Below are 22,590 nucleotides of genomic sequence, written 5' to 3' on the forward strand. Positions count from 1 at the left end.
CCAGGGCTCTTAAGAACTGTCCCAAAGCTACTCTGGAAGTACTCTTGTGACCACGTTGTTGTTCAATGGAACAGCAAAGTCTGGATGACAGCACGTCTGTTTATAAAATGGTTTACTGAATGTTTTAAGCTCATTAAGGAGACTTACTGCTCAGAAAGATGATCCTTTCAAAATAGCACTACTCATTGGCAATGTACTTGATCACCCAAGATTTCTGTTGGAGATATATGATAAAATTAATGTTATTTTTGGTAACACAACATCCATTCCGCAACTCATGGAAAGATTAATTTCAACTTTCAAGTCTTACTAAGAAATCCATTTGTAAGGCTAGAGCTGCCATAGATGGAGCTGGGCAAAATAAATGGAAAGCCTGTTGGAAAGGATTCAGCATTCTAGATGCTATTAAGGACATCCATTATTCATGGGAGGAGGTCAAAATATCAATATTAACAGGACTTTGGAAGAAGTAACTGCAGATATGATGGAACTAACAAAAGAACTAGAATTAGAAGTGGAGGCTGAAAATGTGACTGACTCACTGCAATCTCACTGACAAACCTTGAAAGGGTGAGGAGTTGTTTCTTATGGGTGAACAAAGAAAGTATTTTATTGAGGAGGAAATTACACCTAGTGAAGTTGTTGTAAAGGGTGTTGAAACGACAACGAAAGACTTAAAATGGTACATAAAGTAAGTTGATAAAGCAGCAGCAGGGTTTAGAGGATTGACTTCAAATATGAAAGTTGTGTTACTAAAATGGTTTTGAGCAGTACTGTGTTCTCCAGAAACATCATTAGTGAAAGGAAAAGTACTGATCCAAGGAACTTCACTGTTGCCTTAAGGAAACTTGCTACAGCCACCCAACCTTCAGCAACACCCTCCTGCTAAGTCAGCAGCCATCAACATTAAGGCAAAATTCTCCACCAGCCAAAAGATTATTACTTTTATATTATATTATATTACAAAAGATAATTTTTTAGCAACAAACTATTTTTGAAATTATGGTATGTACATTGTGTTTTTAGACATAATGCTATTGCACACTTAATAGACTATAGTATAGTTTAAACATTACTTTCCCATGCACTGGAAACCAAAAAATTCATTTGACTTGCCTTTTTTTTTTTCAAAGATTTTTTATTTATTTATTTGACAGAGAGAGAGAGGTTACAGGAAGGCAGAGAGGCAGGCAGAGAGAGAGGGGGAAGCAGGCTCCCTGCTGAGCAGAGAGCCCGATGTGGGGCTCGATCCCAGGACCCTGAGATCATGACCTGAGCTGAAGGCAGAGGCTTAACCCACTGAGCCACCCAGGTGCCCCGACTTGCTTTATTTTGATATTCACTCTATTGCAGTGGTCTAGAACTGGACCTGCTATAGCTCTGAAATATGCTTATAGTTAAAAGTTGCTAAGAAAGTATATCTTAAAAGTTTTTATCACAGAAAAGAAAATAATTGGGGGATGGATGTAACTAGACTTATTGTAATCAATTTACAGAATATACAGGTAACAAATCATTACACTGTATACCTGAAACTAATTTATGTCAATCATATCTCAATAAAAAAGAAATTGAGCTCAGAAAGCATATTTAAAAAAAAAAAACACACACAGTAATAACTGTTTCAGGCAAGACCCAAAGAAGAATGAAAATTATTGAAACTCCAGGGTGAAACAGTGTATTTGTATACTTCTAATTATCTTCCTCAAAATATTTATTGGTATGGTGGATTTAATATATGTCCATAAATTCTGTGATACTCCTTTCTCCAGGAGGTGGATCTCTATTTCCCTCCCCTTCTGTGTAAGATGGAATCCTTCTACCAAAAACAGTACACAAAAGGAAAAAAACAGTAACTTTACAGTGGATAAACCTGACAGCCTTAACCAAGTCATCAAGGCTAATATTGTCAATAGTTGCTGACATCATGTACTCCCTAATACGCTATGAGAAGTGCACTTCATCTATGTTTTCGTCTCCCCAATAACCTTAACTCTTGTATAACCACCAGAAAACATCAGGCAAACCCAAATTGAGGGCCGACCTACAAAATATCCAAACATTATTCTTCAAAAGTGGCAAGCTCATGAACACAAGGAAAGACTTAAAAACTTTTATATGAGACAGATGACTAAGACGTGACCACTAAATGCAATGCAATATTCTGGACTAACTCATGCAACAGAAAATGGACATTAATTGAAAAACTGGTGAAATCCAAATGATGTGTATAGTATAGTTAGTAATGTTGTACTAATGCCAATTTCTTAGTGTTGATAATTGTGCAATGGCTATGTATGATATTAACATTAGGGAAAACTGAAGGGAAGTTCACAAAGGTGAACTCTTTGTGTTATCTTTACAATTATTCTGTAAATCTAAAATTATTTCAAAATAAAACATTGTGTATATACCCACTTCATCTTTAAGAGTAATTTTTACCCATTCCTTTTACTTCTTGAGCTTCTGTTTCCATTCCACGTTCCTCCTCAAATTTGATCCTAATGTAATTGTGTATTTTTGAACTCAGAACTTTCACTCATTATTATTATTATTATTACTCTTGGCAACAATATTTGAATTTTTAATTTGTTGTAAGCAAAAGTCTCCAAATGTTAAGGAGAAAAAGTTCTGCTTTGAGTTATCATTACAATTATTAATGGGCATTTGATCAAAGCAACATATCAATACATTTCGATAATCACTAAAGAAAAACAAGATTTATTGAAAATGCATTGCTTAGGGGCACTTGGATGGCTCAGTTGTTCAAGTGTGGACTTTGGGCTCAGGTCATGTTTCCAGGACCCTGGGATAGAGTCCTGCATCTGGCTCCCTGGTCACTGGAGAGTCTGCTTCTTCCTTTTCCACCCCCTGCTTGTGCTCTCTCTTCCTTTCTAAAATAAATAAAATTTAAAAAAAGAAAAGAAAAGAAAATGCATTGCTTTATGAGAGGAATGAAGCTTTTCTTTCTTCCAATTAGCCCATATGTTTTTGGGTGGCTATTACCTCTTGTTGTAATGAGGTAGAATATTATCAATTTTATTGTTTTCTTTCTCTTTCCCTTTTTCCTTTAAAACAATATAATCCTTGAGAAATCTTATCTATATAAAAAAGCAAGGGGTCGCCTGGGTGGCTCAGTGGGTTAAAGCCTCTGCCTTCAGCTCAGGCCATGATGCCAGGGTCCTGGGATCCAGTCCCACAGCAAGCTCCTTGGTCAGCGGGTAGTCGCTTCTCCCTATCCTTTCCCTGCTGGTAGTCCTCTCTCTCAAATAAATAAATAGAATCTTAGAGGAAAAAAAAAAAAAAAGTAGGGAGGGACGCATTTATATATTGTTATAATGCTATCACTCAATTCCTTGAATTCCTTCTGGGTTATAAACCAAACTTGGTTGGTAATTTACTAAAGAGAAACTGAGCCAGGCATTAGTCAGAAGATAATTAGTCATAGGTGTAGTGTGGTCTTGTTTTAATATTCTCCTTGAGCAGGACAGGAGGGCTCGAGTCTTTACAAAGTGACTACTTTACACAACCATAAGCAATTGAGGTTATTTTAATAAAATCAGCTCCCTTGGATTTGGGCTAAGGCCAAGATTGACCTAGCGCATATCAAAATCTTATCTATAACATAATGTGTATAAATAAGAAAACCAATTGCCTTCATAGGGAAACATATATACATATTTAACATCTGTCAGCCAATATCTCCATTAGGGTCTCCTATCTTTCATGAGTGCAAAGAACTGAAAACACCCATGATGGGTTTGTCATTAGGTTTCAATCTCCCCGCCTGTTTTCATGAGTGTTCGTTGTTCGGCTCCTCCAGTGAAACTCAGGCAGGAGTCCAAAGCTTTTTTTCTGTAAACATTAAAGACACGGTTGAGGCCAAACCTTGTCCACAGAGGCCTCCCCAGAGTATAACCAGGGTTAGAGCCCAAGGTTTCCTGAAACCACCCACACACTGGCACCCCAAGGACAGCCTGTAATCATCCTGGTGAAAGACGCCCCAACACAGTGCTTTGTGAGTACAGTGGTGAGCGGGGTGTGGAGGGTATTTGGCAGGACAGTGAACGGGCCGCACCGACTAACTTTCATCTGAATTCTGCGGCAGTGACCACCGCAGTAAGCTTGAGTGCTACGGCTCACAAAACAAGGCCGACCTCACAGGGCCTCGAATGCGCGCGCATGACGTCTGACGTCTCTCCGCTTGTTGACGCAGGCCGTAGAGCGCGCGGAGCCGGCCTAGCCGGCATAGCCCGAGGGGAACTGCGTGGGCGCGAGCACAGGGCCAGAAGCCCGGCGCGTAAACGGTTGGTGATTGGATGAGGTTTGGTGTGGGGGTGTTAGTCGGGGTACTGCGGGGACGCCACGAGGCCGCTTTTGAAAGACGCAACCTTGGGGCGCGTGGCTCTCACGCAGAGCTTCCCAAAGCCAGAGATTGAGGCGGGGAGGAGGAAGCAACGGCGTCGGCGGCTGGGGCCGGCGAGCCCCGGGCCTGTGGCTCGGTCTCCGGCCTACGGGGCAGGAAGGACAGCTTTGGTGGGTGGGGGTTGGGCTGGGAATCGGGCCGTTGAGGGTCTCCTGTTTTTATTTATTTTTTTCTTTCTCTCTTTCTCCCTGAGCCCCGAGTAGTTGTAAGGACCGTCCCTGCGGACTGCTTTGACCCTTCTTTGCCATTTTGTAGCAGTGCTTTGGAAGGGATGTAGGACGGATGAGCCCCGTACCTGTTAAAACTCTAGTCACAAAGCAGTCACGACATGAGTTAAGAGATTTAGTCCTGTGTCGTGTGAGTGACTTTAAGCCATGTAGGTATATTTTTAATTTCAGAGTATTTTTATCTAGTACTTTTGTTTTCTGCCAATTTTCTTAACGATTTGCAGGTGAGAAAATGTCTGGCAACAATGACTGGTTTCAGAGTTCCCGGGTCCCTAGCTTTGCTCAAATGCTGAAAAAGAACTTGCCAGCTCAGCCATCAACCCAGACGGTAACTACACCCACAGGATATTCTTCAGAAAGATACAGCCTGTCGAATATGGCTTCCAAGGTTACGCAAGTGACGGGTACGACTTTTTCATTTGCAATAATGCCTTGGTTCTTTGAGAGTCTAGGTTGACCAATAAGTACTGTTGAGCCTCCAGTTTAAATGTTGCCTGGATACATATCCATTTACCAGGGGCTTTGTCCCTTCTGGAGCTCCATTTTGACTCTGAACATTGTAAGAGGCATGTGGAAATCCTCCTCCTTGCTGCTCAGTTATTCTAACAGCTTCAAGCCTGTCTTGCCTTTTTTTTTTTTTTTTAAGATTTTATTTGTTTGATAGATAGAGATTACAAGTAGGCAAAGGCAGGCAGAGAGAGAGAGAGGAAGGGAAGCAGGCTCCCTGCTGAGCAGACCCACCGCAATGTGGGGCTTAATCCCAGGACCTTGAGATCATGACCTAGGCCCAAGGCAGAGGCTTAACCCACTGAGCCACCCAGGTGCCCCCTGTCTTGCCTTTTTAAGGTAAGGTTGTGTTGGTCCCTTCAGGGAAGGGACTGGACTTATACTGGTTTTTAGGCAACATATCGCTTAGCATAGGTGTAAAGCAGGGACAAACACTTAAATTCAATTGAATTCAATATTAAAAGTAATATAAAATAGTGAGTAGGAAATAGAAATGGACCTTAGTCCCAGGTCTGTGTCTTTAGTCCAGGCCTAGTGAAACCATGTGTTGGAAAAAAAAAAAAGATTTGAGAGCCTCTGAAGACCTTGACATCATTAAAATTCTGTGATTCTTTGATATCACTTCACATTATGACAATGATAGCACTTCTTTGCAAAAATGGTTTTGGTGCTCCAAAAAGTATATGCATCAACAGGTTACACTTGTGTGCAAAAATTTTTTTAGTAGAAACTTACTTGTAATGAAGAATACATAATAATAGATGTATCAGGGACAATCTTCCATTTTATGGTAGGGTTTAGTGTTTTTACTTTTTTTTTTTTTTAATTTTACTGAACTGACAACTCTAACCATACATTTTTAGGTAATTTTCCAGAACCATTGCTTTCCAAAGGCCTTTCATCTATTTCAAATCCTGTCCTTCCTCCAAAAAAAATACCTAAAGAATTCGTAATGAAATACAGACGTGGAGAGATAAATCCTGTGTCAGCTTTGCACCAGTTTGCACAAATGCAGCGGGTTCACCTTGATCTTAAGGAAACTGTAACAACAGGCAAGTGCCAAGTTGTATCTGGTTATTATAATACTGTTAAGATATTTTCCTGTTAAAAACAGAACATAAAAGTACTACTAAATTTGATTATTTTCTACATTCGCATAATCTTGGGATTAGGTAACTACTGGTATGTTTTAACAAGTATACCTCAGAAATTTTTATATTCATATTTTTCTGCAAATAACTTACATGTACAAAGTTTTTATCATCGAATTTTAATTTTTTTGTTTATGGCTAGTTGAACTGAAATCCCATCAGCCTTGTGGATTATTTTCAGGTGTAAGTACTTGTAGATTAAACATGCTTTTGAAGAGTTGTTAAATATTTGGATTCTCTAATGAGAAAGATTCTGTGATGATTATACCAGACAAAATTATGGTCTAATTTAGCTTCTGAAATTCAAGGTATAGAGGTGAGAATAGCACTTCCATGATTGATACTCTATCTGCAGACTTGTCGGTGACTATTTTCTCCATTCTCTCTTAAACTTCCCTCCCAACCTATGGAAGGCTACAGTAGTACAGATCAAATAAAAGCAAAAAGCATCCTCTAATCTCTTAACGTCATGAACAGTGGTTAGAAAGAACTTTAGAAAAGTGGAGGGATAAGAGAATAAGTGCTCTTAATAGACATGGACAAGCTGAAAGTATGAGAGTCAAAGAAATACAGTCCTTAAAAATACATATATGTGTGTACAAATACTTGTTTGTGTGTGTGTGTGTGTGTGTGTGTTTATATATACAAAGACATTATCAAGTAGCTTGGTTTTTTAAGTTTTTTCTTACCGTTGCTAACTTTCACCAATACGGGTCTCAAGACATCCTTGTAAAAGAATTTGAAGCTTTTGAGATTTTAGCTAAGATTGTCATAGTAAAGTCACATCTCCAGTCTGTTGTTTTGGAAGAAAAAACAGTAAACAGGTGACAAAAATAGAGTCTTAATATAGAAGGTAGAGTTTTCCTAGGTACACTTACTGTAGGTTGGATTACTTCATGATCAGTACTGTGAACTTAAATTTTTGTGTCACTAGTTTTCCCTCCATTCTTCTCAGACTGTTCTTGGAAAATGTAAACTCATGATCATAATAAGAAAAAGAAGTGTTTAAGGGCAAATCTTTATTGACCTGAGTAAAAGCTACTCAAAAACACAGTCCACTGATTAGTAATGGTATTCATTTTGTGTTCATAGTACTAGCTGAATAATCTGAATCAGTAGGTTTAATGATGAGACCAGAGTATCCATATTTTCACAATTCTATAGGTGATTTAAGTACATACTAAAGTTTGAGAATCTGAAGTATGATAGGATGAAGCTTAAAGGCTTAGCACTCTGACACCGAGTACTTAATTAACAAATTTGATGGATGCTGTCTCACACATAAAAATCATCAGGGCCACTAGTTAAATATACAAAATACTCTCAGGTTTTGTAAATTTGGATTGGAACCTAGGTGATCATAAGGAAGGAACTTGGGAAACTGAAGTCATAGAGAAAATCAGTTTACTCAGATGCTGTGAGGAGTTTCTTATAAAAGCTTGATGTACATCTTAAAAAAACCCAGGGACGCCTGGGTGGCTCAGTTGGTTAAGCAGCTGCCTTGGGCTCAGGTCATGATCCCAGTGTCCTGGGATAAAGTCCCACATTAGGCTCCTTGCTCAGAGCTTGCTTCTCCCTCTGCCTGCCACTCTGTCTGCCTGTGCTCACTCTTACTCCTCTCTCTGACATATAAATAAATTAAATCTTAAAAAAAAAAAAACAAGTTAGTGTAATATGTGAGAAAATAATAATGATGGTGATGACGACGAGGCTTATGTGGAGTGACATTGTACCTAGCCATCCATAAACAGGGTAGAACCTTAAGTTGACTAAAGGTCTTCTAAAGTCTGAATTACAAACAAGTAAAACTTGAACTGGAAAAACCTTTGCCCTGTAAATTTAGATGATTCCATTTCATTTTTCATTAGGCAAAAATGAAAACTAGGTAAAAATAATGGTGTAAAGGTAATCCTTCTAGGGATTTTGGATGGCTGGACATTGAGTTTAATTCTTTAGCATGTCTTCTCTGTTGTTTGTTTTGGTTTTCCTTGTGGATTCTCTCCCCTCCACTTGCCCTCAAGGCTATGGTGGTGTGAATAGCTTATCATAACTCCCTAATAGACTCACAAGATTTCTGCAAAAGGATCCCTTTTTTTCTGGAACTTATATGAGAGTGTCAGAGCACTCAGAAGGTGGGAGAAATTGAGCTTTATTATTATTGAATTTCAAAAGAAGAGAGATGTTGCCAGAAGCTCCACATTTTTACCTCTCATTGGTCATTCATTAGATATTTGGATGCTTACTATTGCCAGGCTTCATTATACAAGACACTGTTGCTCCATGCATGATCTGTACTCTAAAGCTGTCTCTACTGTTGATGTTGAATCTGGAGCCAAACTGGCTGCTGGATAGGTTCCTCAGAACTAGTTCAGGGGCTCACCCAGCTTTACTTTTAACCTGCATTGTAAAAAATAAAACACAAAACTGATAGGCCAAGATCGTTTTCCACAACATTTGTACTGGGATATTTTTCATATCAGATGTCATTTGCAAGATCATACTGTGAATTATTGCAGCATTCATTCTGACTTCTTTTTCAAGGTAACATTATGGGACCATATTTTGCTTTTTGTGCTGTGGTGGATGGTGTTCAATATAAGACTGGACTGGGACAAAATAAAAAGGAGTCTAGATCCAATGCAGCGAAATTAGCTCTTGATGAGCTTCTACAATTGGATGAACCTGAACCAAGAGTTTTAGAAACAGCAGGTAAATGCTCTTGATTATTATTTGTAAAATGTATCTTTTTCCAGAAGAAATCACCTGAAGGATTTGTTTTTGAAGAGTTTCATGGCAACTGCAAGATAGAAGTTGCAGAATTTATTTCCTTCCATTGCTGATTGCTAACATGTTTAATATTAGTTAAAATGTTCTCGTATAGGGGATTAAAAGTACACTTCTGGTGATGAGTACTGAGAAATGTATGGAACTGTTGAACATTATATTGTACACCTGAAGTTAATATAAACTGTATGTTAATTGTACTGGAATTAAAAATAAAAATAGCAAAGAAAAGAATAAAAAAATAAAGTTTTTATATAAAAGAAAAAAATACTCTTGTATATTTCAGCACCATAAGCTATAAACATGTTGAGTGAATTGTCTCATAATTTGTCAGAATCCCAGTAGCTTCACATCCAGAAACTTGATTATCTCTATAATTTATTGGGATTCTTATTATGCTCTTAATACAGTACATTTAATAGAGATTTTAAATGCAATTTTCGTGAAGTTTGCCTATCTATATTAAATTCAGGAATGGTAAAGCTACTTGAGAAAATAATGGCCTTGGGGTGCCTCGGTGGCTCAGTGGGTTAGAGCCTCTGCCTTCGGCTCAGGTCATGATCTCAGGGTCCTGGGATCGAGCCCCACATCGGCCTCTCTGCTCTGCGGGGAGCCTGCTTCCTCCTCTCTCTCTCTGCCTGCCTCTCTGCCTACTTGTGATCTCTCTCTCTCTCTGTCAAATAAATAAATAAAATCTTTAAAAAAAAAAGAAAAAAAAATAATGGCCTAAAGCAAACTCCAGAAATAGATTATGTAGGTTGAAATATTGATCCTGGATAGGCATGTTATTTGCCTATTTCTAAACATGTTTCATCATTTAAAACATGGGGACATTAAAAAAATAAGTAATAAAAAATGGTGACTCTGATAGTGACTACCTCCTATGGCTGTTCTTAGGATTAAATATGCATGCAAAGCTCTCAACCAGTGCTTGGTGAATAACTTGTAATGTAAATGATAGTAGCTCTTATTAAATATTAATCATATAAAATGGCAACATATTGAAGAACATATTCCTCAATATGTTGTCATTTTATGTATGTGTTAGCATAATAAGCAGTTTTTGTCAGTGGTCCCTTAATGGTAGATTATATTATCTGTAAAAAAGTTAACTTTAAAAAAGAAAAATTTTATTTAAGCAGTAATTATAAATTCATTCTTTTTAAATTCAAATTATCACTTATTGTACTACTGAGCTTTTTTGGCTTTTAGTCTATTCACTTTTCTAATACTTAATATCTTTTTGTTCTTTAAGTTTAACTCTTATTTCACATATTTTATTTTTGTTCAATTAAAACCATTATTTAGTAATTAAAAATGATTTATTTTGCTACATGTAAGTTTTGATGTGGAGTTTTTTTTTTTCATTGTTTTCAAATAGTTTGTCCTACTTTGGATTTATTAAGTACTTAGGAGTGTATTGTGTTAATTTTCATATTATTTTCTGTTTACTGTTTTTCAGGTTAATTTTCAGGGCTAGGTATGATTTTTGTCTTATACATGCTGGCACTATAAATGTCATAATATCCTTATTTTATTGAAATACTTAAATTCTTACATGTTATTTGACTTGTAAAAAGCAATGATGCAGTAATTTAATTTTGTTAGAGAGTATACTTTTTAAAATTCAATATAAAATTATTTCTTTTTTATCTTGCATATTTTATATATGTTATGTGTTTTTGGTCTTAAAATTCTTTTAATTCTTACAGTGCTACTTTTAGTTACCTTTTGTGTTTGTTTATTATCTTTATTCTGTTTTAATGATTTTCTGTTGTACATAAAATTAAATTTTTTTGACATAAAGAATATTTTAATTAAAAAACTTCAACATTTGGGCGACTGGGTGACTCAGTGGGTTAAAGCCTCTGCCTTCGGCTCAGGTCATGATCCCAGGGTCCTGGGATCAAGCCCCATATCGGGCTGTCTGCTCAGAAGGGAGCCTGCTTCCTCCTCTCTCTGTCTGCTGCTCTGCCTACTTGTGATCGCTCTGTCAAATAAATAAATAAAATCATTAAAAAAAAAAACTTTAACATTTGCATTTATTACGAATGGTGTCATATTTTTTTTTCCTTTTGTCCTATAGATATTGTTTTCTTTGACTTTTTTTTCCTTTTAATATTTGGAGGGTATGTACTGATTTTAACCTAGAAATTCCTTTTTCTGATGTGAATTCAATTTTGATAATTTTGAGTTTTGATTTTATCTTTTGATAATTTTGCTCTCTTTACCAATATTCATATTTGTCCATCATTCATTTATTCAGTCTCACTGATTTATCCTCTGGGTGAACAAATCTTACTCACCTGGTGCTTAATGTGATAAGCAATTTATTTCTTTTATAGATATGCCTTTGCCTTTCCAGAGTCTTCAACAAATTAATGTGAAATGCAGAACTGGTGGCAAGAAATATTCTTAAGACACTTCTTCAGTTTATTAATGGAAATTCTTTATATGTGATTATTCTATCAGCTATTAACCCACCTAGGTATATCCTTAGCAATATTTTCCCAGTTTCCTTCCAACTATAGCATGCAGTAGAATCAGTAAATCTATACTTTCAGGATATGCTGTGTTCCAAGGACTGTGGTAGGTATTGGGAATTTAGAGTCAAGTAAGATCTATCCTCTGCCCTCAAGAAACTAAAATGCTTTGTTGAAATTACATTAAAACAAGTCTACAGAATTTCCCAAGCAACTAATTTAATTGTCAGAAATGGGTGTTTATGATTGGCTTCTAAAGATGAATACTTTTTTCCCTAAGGGTCTTTAAAATGCTTATCTAGGGCTAGCAAATATTTTGCTTGGTAGGCTACAGTTTTTAGTTTCTAAGTATTTATCTTTTGCCTTTTCTGAAAATTAAGGTAGCATTTTTCCATATCTACTGATGCCCCATTTATATTCACCCTTGTTTTCTCAAAGAGTACCAATATTACCTTAAGTAAGACTAAAGGTTTTTTAATAATGTATTTTCTCTTGTCACAGAGCCTAGTAATAATTTAATTAGGTCACCTTTTCCCTTATATTCTTTAAAATGTCCTAAACAGCTGAGTTTAAAGATTTATTTTACTTGTGAAGGGATATGGAAGATAAGAGGTGAGTATTTCTTTGCTGTGAGCTTTATATCAGTTTTTCTGATCTATTCATTTATAACATAAAACTTAAAAGCTTAATCTTTTTTAAAATTTTGAACTCATCAAAATTATTTTCCATCTGTATCTTTTCATATTTTATATGTGTTTTTAAAGTATAATTTTTTTTAGTTGTACAGAACTTCTTTAATTTTTTAAGTTTTGAAAATCTTAACACTTCTTAAAAAAATTTTTTTTTTCATTTTTATTTGAAGTAAGCTCCATGCCCAACGTGGGGCATGAACTCAATGACCCTGAGACTGAGTTGCATGCTCTACCAACTAAGCCGGCCAGGCACCCTGAAAATCTAACACTTTTGACACAATGAGTTAAGAACCTGGTTCTAAGTTTATTTCAATACTCATTATTAAAAAATCATTTAAAAGGCTTTTAGTGTAGTCAAACAGAATTTTACAATGCATATATATAAAACAAATTTTAGTATCTTAATGATTTTAAGTGTACAGTTTAGTGTGAAGTACGTTCACTTTGTTGTGTATCCAATATCCAGAACCCTTTGCATCTTGCAAAACTGAAATTCTCTACCCATTAAACAATTATTCCTCATCTCCGCCCCCCCCCCCTTACCCCTTTGACACCAAGTTCATGGCAATTACCATTCTGCTTTCTGTCTGTATGAATTTGACTACTCAAGGTATTGCAAAGTGGAATCATATAGTATTTGTCTTTTCATGGCTGGCTTTTTTCACTTATAATGTCCTTAAGGTTTATCTCCATTGTAGCATGTGTGAGAATTTCCTTCCTTTCTAAGACTGAATAATATTCTCTTGTATGTATATACCACATTTTGTTTATCCATTCACCTGTCGATAGATACTTGGGTTGCTTCAACCTTTGGCTGTTGTGAATAATGCTGTTATGAATGTGGATGTGCAAATAGCTATGACATTCTGGTCTCAGTTCTTTGGGTTTCATACCCAGAAGTGGAATTGCTGGATCATATGGCAATTTTATATTTAATTTTTTTAAAGAACTGCCATATTGTTTTCCATAATGGCTACACTGTTTTACATTCCTACCTGTAGTGCACAAAGGTTCCAGTTTTTCTACATCCTCACCAACAGTTGTTATTTTATGGGTTTTTTGTTTTGTTTTGTTTTTGATATTAGCCCTTCTACTAGGTATGATGTGGCATCTCATTGTGGTTTTGACTTGCATTTTCCTAATGATTAATGATGGCGAGCATTTTCTCATGTGCCATTTTATATCTTCTTCAGAGAAAGGTAATAATACCTTTGCCCATTTTTGAAAGGGCTTATTGTTTTTTTGTTGTCATTGAGTTCTCTATACAGTAGTTCCTTCCTTATTCATGGTTTCACTTTCCACGGCTTCAGTTACCTGTGGTCAGCTATGGTCTGGAAGCAGATGATCCTCCTTCTGACATATCAGAAAGTCAGTAGTAGCCTAATGCTATGTCACAATGCCTACGTCATTCACCTCACTTGTTCTCATTACATTTTAAAATCTCCCATCATTACAAGATGGGTAAGTACAATATAAGATATTTAGAGAGAGAGAGAGAGAGACTATGTTCATGTTTTTATTACAGTATATATGTTCTATTCATCTCTTATTGTGCCCAACTTATACACTAAACTATCATAAAGACATGTATTGGAAACATGGCATATCTAGGGTTTTGTATTATCTGTAGTGGAACCAGTCCCCCGATAGGGAAAGACTGCTATATATTCTGGATATCAATCCCTTATCAGGTACGTGATGTGCAAGTATTTTCTCTCTTTTTGTGATTTGCAGTTTTACTCTGTTATTAGTGGTTTTTGATTCATAAAAGTATTTAATTTTGATGAAGTCCCAACTTTTTCTTTTGTTACCTATACTTTCAGTGTCCTATCCAGATAGTTATTGCCAAATTCAGTGTCATCCTTAAACTTCTCTTAGATTTTCTTCTAAGAGTTTTATGGTTTTCACCCTTATGTTTGCGTCTTTGATGCATGTTGAGTTAATTTTTGTATATGGGGTTAGGTGGTGGTCCATCTTCAGTCTTTTGCATGTGGCTATCCAGTTTTTGCAGCATCATTTATTGAAAAGCCTGCCCTTTCCCCTTTTGATACTGGCTCCCTTGTCAAGAATCATTTGAGAAAATATGTGAGAATTTATTTCTGGGTTCTCTATCCCATCAATCTATGTGTCTGTCTTTATGCCATTACCATACTGTTTTGATTTATTATCACTTAGTTTTAAGTTTTGAAATAGGAAGTGTGAGTCCTCCAATATTGTTCTTTTTCAAGATTATTTTGCCTATTTGAACATGATGCTTTAAAATGCAGGCCAACTTGTGCAGTCCCATTTTTTATTGAAATTATTTGTTCTTGAAGAACAGGATTTAATATATTTGGTTTTCATTCTACCTGAGCCCAACTCTCCTGAGTAAATGGAAAAAATCCATCTTTCTCTGAGTTTTTAAAACTCTGCTTAAAGTCCAGAGTGTATATATCTAGCCTTTGCTTATTAGCCTTTGCTTAACTAATGTAAACTGCAAGATGACATTGCCAGTCTTTCCTTGCTAATTTTGATATGTTCAGTCAGTATTTTGTCTTACTCAAAATTAAGACCCGAGTAGCAGTATTGTTTGCTTCATTTGTTCTTATGAGTGATTCTTGAGAGATACTAATTAATTTAGGTGAACCTTTGCTCCCGGAAACTCTTCTTTTAATCTTTTCTGATCTTTTTTTTTTGTTGTTTCTTTGGTTTAATGTCATGTTCTTTTTTGTTTGTTTTTCCTGGATTCCCCATGTCATGATCCAAATTGGAAAGCCATTGCAAAGAATGAGACTAAAAGCTTTGAAAATTTTGAATGTAGTATCTCCCTAGGAAAAACGATAACTTTTACTTACTAAGTTGTGATGGGATATTAATTTTAAATATTTTGCATAGTAGTGTAAATAGAAAATTGTTCATGAGCATCTGAAACAAGGTTTCGTTCTTAACTCTTTGAAATATGGCATCTGTGACAATGCAAACTGTATAGCAGCATAAGAAGGAAATCCAGAGCTGTGTGTGTATAATTTCATTATAGGTAAGACATTTATCAAGACTGAGCTAATATTTGGTGGCCTAGAGTTGGCAGAACTATAAAGAAAAAATAATCATTTTAAGATTGCTGTTTATTATAGAATAGTAGGGTAACTGCTCTTTGGAATATTGAAGTTTCATGTTTCTTTATGCTTTTTTCTTTTTTCATTTACAGGTCCTCCTCCTATCCCTGCAGAACCTGTTGTTTCACCAGAACCAGCATATGTCTCAAAAGTACATTATGGTAGGAAAGTCCTTTATGATTTTTTTTTAGAAGAGTAACCCAGTAAAAAATTAAACATATAATCAAAATATGCTTTAGGTATTAACATATACAATAGTATTTTATCATTCAAACCTGTCACACTTCTACAAGGAGGAGATTTTCCTTCTGTATTCTGCTAAAAAAGAGAAATGAGGAGGGGAGAGGAAAAATTGAAGAAATGGCTATTTTTCTATAAGGAGGTGGTTCATCAGTTTCGTATAGCTGCTCTTTTGAGAGTGTTTTGCTTTGGTAGGCTTGTCATTAATGAAAAACAATAGCTTTCTGGTGGTTAATGGTTGGGACATTCATTTTAAATAATCTATTTACTTGGGCGCCTGGGTGGCTCAGTGCGTTAAGCCTTTGCTTTTGGCTCCATCATGATCTCAGGGTCCAGGGATTGAGCCTCACATCAGTCTCTGCTAAGCGGGCAGCTGCTTCCCCCTCTCTCTCTGCCTGCCTCTCTGCCTACTTGTGTTCTCTGTCAAATAAATAAAATCTTTAATAAATAAATTTAATGAATTTATTTATTAAAATAAATTATTTTTTTTAAGATTTTATTTATTTGACAGAGATCACAAGTAGGCAGAGAGGCAAGCAGAGAGGAGGAAGCAGGCTCCCTTGCCGAGCAGAGAGCCCGATGTGGGACTCGATCCCAGGACCCTGAGATCATGACCTGAGCTGAAGGCAGAGGCTTAACCCACTGAGCCACCCAGGTGCCCCCCTAAATAATAAATTATTTGATAAATAAATAATCTATTTACTTTTAATGGCAATTATTTATCACTCAAGCCCAAGAAAACTACAACTACAATTGCAGTTACTAATTGTGTCATTTACAATCAGCTACTTCTCCATGCACTTTAATTTTTCCATCTATAAAATGGCCATAACAATAATTACCTCATTGGTAATTATGAGGATTAAATGAATTCATATATGTGGAATATTTAAATCAGTGCCAGTAGATGCTTCCTAAATAATAACCTTTTTTTAATGTCACTTTGTCATATTCAACATGTGTTGTAGTTGTATCCGTTTCCTGTCAGATTATGAATCCTCTGAAAGTCAGGAAATTATTTCTCCATTGTTTACATAGTGGTTAACACTTCAAAGTTCAGAATGCTTATAGATTTAAAATGAAAATGTGCCTTTCTCTTCTAAATCTGGAGATTAGGATTTATTTATTTATTTATTTTCAAAGATTTTACTCATTTATTGGACAGGCAGAGATCACAGGTAGGCCAGGGTGGGGGGAGCAGGCCCCCCACCGAGCAGAGCGGCCCAATGCAAGTCTCGATCCCAGGACCTGAGCCAAAGGCAGAGGCTTTAACCCACTGAGCCACCCAGGCACTCCTGGAGATTAGGATTTAAAAATAAACTTTATGCCTATTCAGACTTGGTTTGTACATTGTTTTCTTAAATTTACATTATCTGTCTAAAACAGAGAAAGACTGAGCTTGTTTGGAGTAAATGGACCAGACCAGGGAAAATAGGCCTATTCAAATGGCAAAATTCACCAAAGTTTAGTAATTTGATCTAACAGTCCTAAGAATTGAAGAAAAGAAGGGAAGTGTGAGGTGAATCTAGAAGTAATCATCCCTTAACGTGGGAGAGAGCTCTAGTCTGTCTTTTCAGCCTCCGTGGGCAACTTTAATGAATAGTGGGATAAAAACTCTGATCAGTGACTGACAATATAGTTTAATATTACCCCGAGAAAAAAGATAAATCTGTGAGGAAGAAAGAAAATGTGGTTAACAGTATGTTTAAGGAAATATATGATTAGAGCCAAGTTTAGTAGGCTGAGACAGGAGTCAAATTGTCAGAACTTGTAGAGCAAACCTCATCCTTCCAGCTTATGGGTAAACACAGGAGTTAAATGTTGTTGCCTTTGGAGAAAAAAGATTTGAGGCCCACAGTAATTTCCAAAACAGATCCTGGTTGGGCCAGTTATAGAGTGTATCACTATTTCACAGCCTGTCTGCATTGTCCTATTTCTAACTGGACCATATTTCATTAAAAATCATGATATTTTGGGGTGCCTGCTTGGCTCAGTCCATAGCTTCGACTCGATTTCAGCTCAGGTGATAATCTCCAGGTTGTGAGATGGAGATCGGCATTGGGCTCTATGCTGGGTGTGGAGCCTGCTTAAGATTCTGTCTCTCTTTGACTTCCTGCCCCCTCTCTAAAAATTAAATAAACAAATAAATAAATGGAAATTTTTAAAGAGTGGTGTTTTGACTCTGAAGATAGGTTTAGGTTATTCATGATATTGAAGATCACTTGAAATTAGCTACTCAAAATTAAAGAAATGTTAAATGGCATTATGCATGTCATATTTTTTATTTTATTTTATTTATTTATTTGACAGAGAGAGATCACAAGTAGGTAGAGAGGCAGGCAGAGAGAGAGGAAGGGAAGCAGGCTCCCTGCTGAGCAGAGAGCCCGATGCGGGACTCGATCCCAGGACCCCGAGATCATGACCTGAGCCGAAGGCAGCGGCCTAACCCACTGAGCCACCCAGGCGCCCCTGCATGTCATATTTTTATCTTATCTTTCATTTTCAGTAATTTGGGAGAACATTTTATTTCCTTAATGGTACATTACACATATACCTGTTTAAGGAAAATGGTATTGCATTTTCTATTTCTTAGAAGAGATACATCTAGTAACTGAGACTTGGTTATATTCACAATATTATTTACCTTCAACACTGAATTAAGATCAAGAGATATACTGGTATGTTGTTAAGTCCCAAATGTGCTTTATGATATTTAGGTACAACCTTTTAATGTGTAGCAGAACATTTTTTTTTGTTTTGCCCCATACTCAATTCTTGTTCTATACTAATCACAGTGTGTTTTTCTACTCTATATCATAATGCAGTACTTGCTAACTCTATATGATATGATCAAACAAATTACAGTTCATTCATTCTATGGACCCATTAAGAAGGATAAGGTAATACTAATGTCTACCCTTGAGTGATGTTCAAGACCAAGTAAATGCAAAAAGTGCATTTCAACATGTCCCATTTTTTGTTTTTTGAAGTGATACATATTTCTAGATTCTCAAAATTTATTTCAGAAACTGGTAACATTGCCTGCATTTGGTGATGCAACTTCTGAATGTATATTTTTATATTGCTGTTTCAGTTTTTTTAAAAAGCCAAATCTGGGGTGCCTGGGTGGCTCAGTGAGTTAAGCTTCTGCCGTTGGCTTGGGTCATGATCCTGGAGTCTCAAGATGGAGCCCTGCATCAGGTTCCCCACTCAGTGGGAAGTCTGCTTTTCTCTCTGACCCTCCCCCATCTTGTGCCCTCTTTCTCTCTCTGTGTCTCTCTCAAATAGATAAAATCTTGGGGCACCTGGGTGGCTCATCACTTAAGCATCTGCCTTTAGCTCAGGTCATGATCTCAGGGTCCTGGGATGGAGCCCCACATCAGGCTTTTTTTTTTTTTTTTTTTCCCGCAGGGAGTCTGCTTCTTTCTCTCCTTTGCCCCTCCCTATGCTCATGCTCTTTCCCTCTCTTGCATGCAAGCTCTCTCTCTCAAATAAGTAAAATAAAATCTTTTTAAAAAATAGATTAAAATATTTTTTTAAAAAGTTAAATATCATTAAATGGATACTGCTTCTTCTGTATCATGAGTTTTTGGTACGCAGAGACAAGTTGTGAGTACTTCTCATATTTTTACTACGTAAGGACTAAAAACTAATTTGTACACCACATAATGATGGTTTTGTCAATATCGGTCTTAGTGAAATATATGCTAGCATGCAATTACGGTAATAATTGGCACCTCCACATTATATGTTTTGTGAGGAGACAGAAGAATATAACTATTACTTCATTCTTTCTGCTCTCAGAGCTTCATTTTGTAATTTTGTGATTGTTCACATTCTTCTTGATAATGTGAATTTGTTTTTGGCAAGAAGATAGTATTAACAATATTAAGAGAAAAATTAAAGTTTAACAGATATAAACAAAAATATGTAAATGGCCTAACTGAAAGGTATTGTGTCCTGTTAGCAGAATGTTAGCTGAGATTGTCAAAATATACTTTTATCATTTGTGTACTTTTTTTTTTAACGTAATGATGATTAAGCTGGTAGAAAGAATTTCTGTGAAAATTTTATTCATTTCATATATAATGCATGACAGCAAAGTTGTTTCATTGCTTGTTTTACTCTAAAAATATGAAATCGACTGCAATCCACTTGATACACTACTGAGCAACCTCATGAAACACCAGGAACTATCAGTGGCTTACAACTAAACTTGGAGAAACACTGTGGGAGGTCATTCTGCAACCTCTCATTCTCCAAAACAATGGTTCTTTAGTAGGGATACCAAAGCAACAAATGGCCAGGGCCCTATCCAGAATCTTAATTTTAAGCGCTGTCATGTTTTAAAAAAAAAATGCATGGGTAACTTTGATGTATATTCTTGGTTATAAACTGTCCTTTAGTGATCCTAGTTACTTAAAACTCTCTTTATCCCCTTTGAAAGTTTAGGACTTTTTTAGTAGGAACATGGACTATATCAGGGGTCTAAGTGCTTAATGCTTTGCAGTAGTTCTTAGTGGGGCAAATACTAAGGAGTGTATTTTAATTATCACAGTGTTGAGGGAAGACTACTAGCATTCAGTGAGATGTTGGTTGGCAATATGGGAGCATCTTATTCAAAGAATAATGACTTGTGTCTTGTAGGACTTTTGACTATTTCATAAATAATAATTCTTTGATATGTAATATTAAGAATTTTTTTACAAGGAGTTTTCCATAAAGCTCAATAATGTAGTTGTTTTATAGAATTTAATGCTTTAAAATATCAATCATGACATAAATTATAATTTACTCCCTTACCTGTAAATAACAAAGTCACTCAATTGCAGTGTTATAATAGGAATAATAGAGGCCTCTGGGAGAAAGCAGTGTGTTCTTCAAATTCATATTCCATTTGATTTTTTTTTCCAGAAGGAAGACATATTCAGTATGCAAAGATTTCACAAATTGTTAAAGAAACATTTAATCAACTAATTTCCAATCATTCAGAATATCTGAAATGTAGCAATTCATTGGCTGCTTTTATAATTGAAAGAGGTAAGTCCAAGTATTTGGCCTTGTGGAAAAAGTATTAAATATCTTAATCATTTGAGCTGTATATAGTAGTGTTTTAAATGACTATCTTTGGCCATTTTTACAATGGTGTAGCTTTGATTGATTTGAAGTGGCCTTTTCTAGTGGGTGTGGATCATTAAATACAAAGGCTTTTAGAGTTAAAGTGTATATATATCTCCAAACATGTATGAGAATTCATAGACAGTTGAGAGCTGACAGAGTTAAAATATTTGGATACTGAAACTTTAAGTTTTAACTTTAAGTTAATAAGACTTGAATAAATGAAGGAGAGAGAGAAATAGAAAGAAGAAAGCAACAATGAGAACAGTGACAATTGTTTATAGAACAATAAATTTATTACTAGTGCAGAAATATATATATGTAGTCCATACATATGTGCCTGTGTATATGTGTGTGTGTGTGTGTGTGTGTATAAAATAAAGTAATACAGAATATACTTAGGTTGATAAGATATACTGAATTATGGAGTCATTTAAAATCCAGTCAGAAGTTGGGTTTAATGAGAAAGATAGTAATGGTGAAAGATTTTTGGTCAGGGATTGATTCTAAGTCATGAGACTTAGCTCTGCTACTTAAATGACTTTGAGCATGATATATAATTCTCTCCTTCAGTTTTCTTCTAATTTCTTAAAAGTAGAAATTATCTCTACTTAAGTTACTAGACTTAGATGTGATAATATAAATTCTTGACCCAGTACTTGGCATTTAGGAAAAGCTTAAATTACTTTTGTAATGATTAAAATAAGTTGATGTTTAAGCAATAATTGCCAACAGTTTTTTTTTAAATACTGTAAGGATTGGGGCTGAATTAAGGAATCATAATTTAGGTGATTGTGATGCAGCTGCTTACGTTAGAGTTGAGATAGAAACGAACAGGGAAAGAAAATATTTTTTAGAAATTGATGTGATAAGATGAATGTGACAACAAATGATAGGTGAAGTGGGATGAATAAAACATAACATTTCAAATTTACATGGTACAGTGGTGCTTCCATATACACAGGAATCTGAAAGCTGATGTGAAGTGTGAATAGTGTGGATGAGAGTAATAAATCTGGTTTTGGAAATACAGTTGTGAATGTGGGGTAGGAAAAGACTGAGTAAGGTTAAGTACATGTTCCTGGAGTAACTCAGATAATCAGTACATACTTAAAATGTATTAGGAACCTCAGATGGGTATTCCTCACTGCCCAACCAGCCTGTGTCTCCAGTAGGGTTGCTCACACATTCCCTGAAATGTCCATTTCATACTTTTCTTTGTCCTCAAATATCCTACATCCTCTCTTCCATCTTGCTTTCAGCTAATGGCCCTGTCTCATAATTTTTAATTTTGTCTGTAAGAAATTATCAAATCCAAACTTCTTTCTGGTCTCTACTACCAAATCTATGTAATTCCTTGCATTTGTGCTCATCTTCTCCACTGTGAGTGGAGGAAGGATCTTTCCTCTTATAGCTAATCCCTTCATTTAAACTTTGGTTCTATTCCCTATCATATCTTGAATTTCTTCTTTTGGTTTCTCCTCTTTTTCTTGCATTATCCAACTAGTATCTCACTGAAACACGGCAGGTCGAGTTATAGAGTTGAAGTAGGAACTGAGTTTCTATTTGTAACTCAGAGCTTTACATCACCATTTCAGAACTTACACTGACACTGTATAATTACCTTTTCCCATCACCATCCTCTCCTTACTGGAGCAGCTTTGTTTGTGACAATGGACCTTTATATTTTTCCCATCTAATTTTACTCCTCCTCCAGCTTTCTCCATCTGAATAAATGGCATTTCCCATTTGCTCAGACAGACTAAAAAGCTAGGTCCTTTCCCTAGTACTCTACAATTTATCTCTAAGTTCTATTATGTCTCCAAATTCTCAGATCTGATTATTCTTTTCCAACCACCCTTCATTA

General features: G+C 35.9%; 1 protein-coding gene across 4 annotated transcripts in view; it reads left to right on the forward strand.

Moving 5' to 3' along the window:
- Window positions 1-4,274: 4,274 nt before the first annotated feature.
- Window positions 4,275-22,590, forward strand: part of ADAD1 (adenosine deaminase domain containing 1) — a 114,688-nt gene continuing 96,372 nt past the window's right edge. The window contains exons 1-6 of one of the 4 annotated variants that reach the window (XM_047718366.1): window positions 4,275-4,307; window positions 4,878-5,057; window positions 6,024-6,212; window positions 8,853-9,020; window positions 15,458-15,526; window positions 20,520-20,645. In XM_047718366.1, the coding sequence (XP_047574322.1) occupies window positions 4,886-5,057; window positions 6,024-6,212; window positions 8,853-9,020; window positions 15,458-15,526; window positions 20,520-20,645 (724 nt within the window). In that variant the 5' untranslated portion in view covers window positions 4,275-4,307; window positions 4,878-4,885. Of the gene's footprint in view, window positions 4,308-4,330; window positions 4,537-4,622; window positions 4,755-4,877; window positions 5,058-6,023; window positions 6,213-8,852; window positions 9,021-15,457; window positions 15,527-20,519; window positions 20,646-22,590 lie in introns of those variants that run through there. The other 3 variants (XM_047718364.1, XM_047718363.1, XM_047718367.1) reach the window with 3 other exon arrangements.

Source organism: Lutra lutra, chromosome 2 (genome assembly GCF_902655055.1).
Source record: "Lutra lutra chromosome 2, mLutLut1.2, whole genome shotgun sequence".
NCBI lineage: Eukaryota > Metazoa > Chordata > Mammalia > Carnivora > Mustelidae > Lutra > Lutra lutra.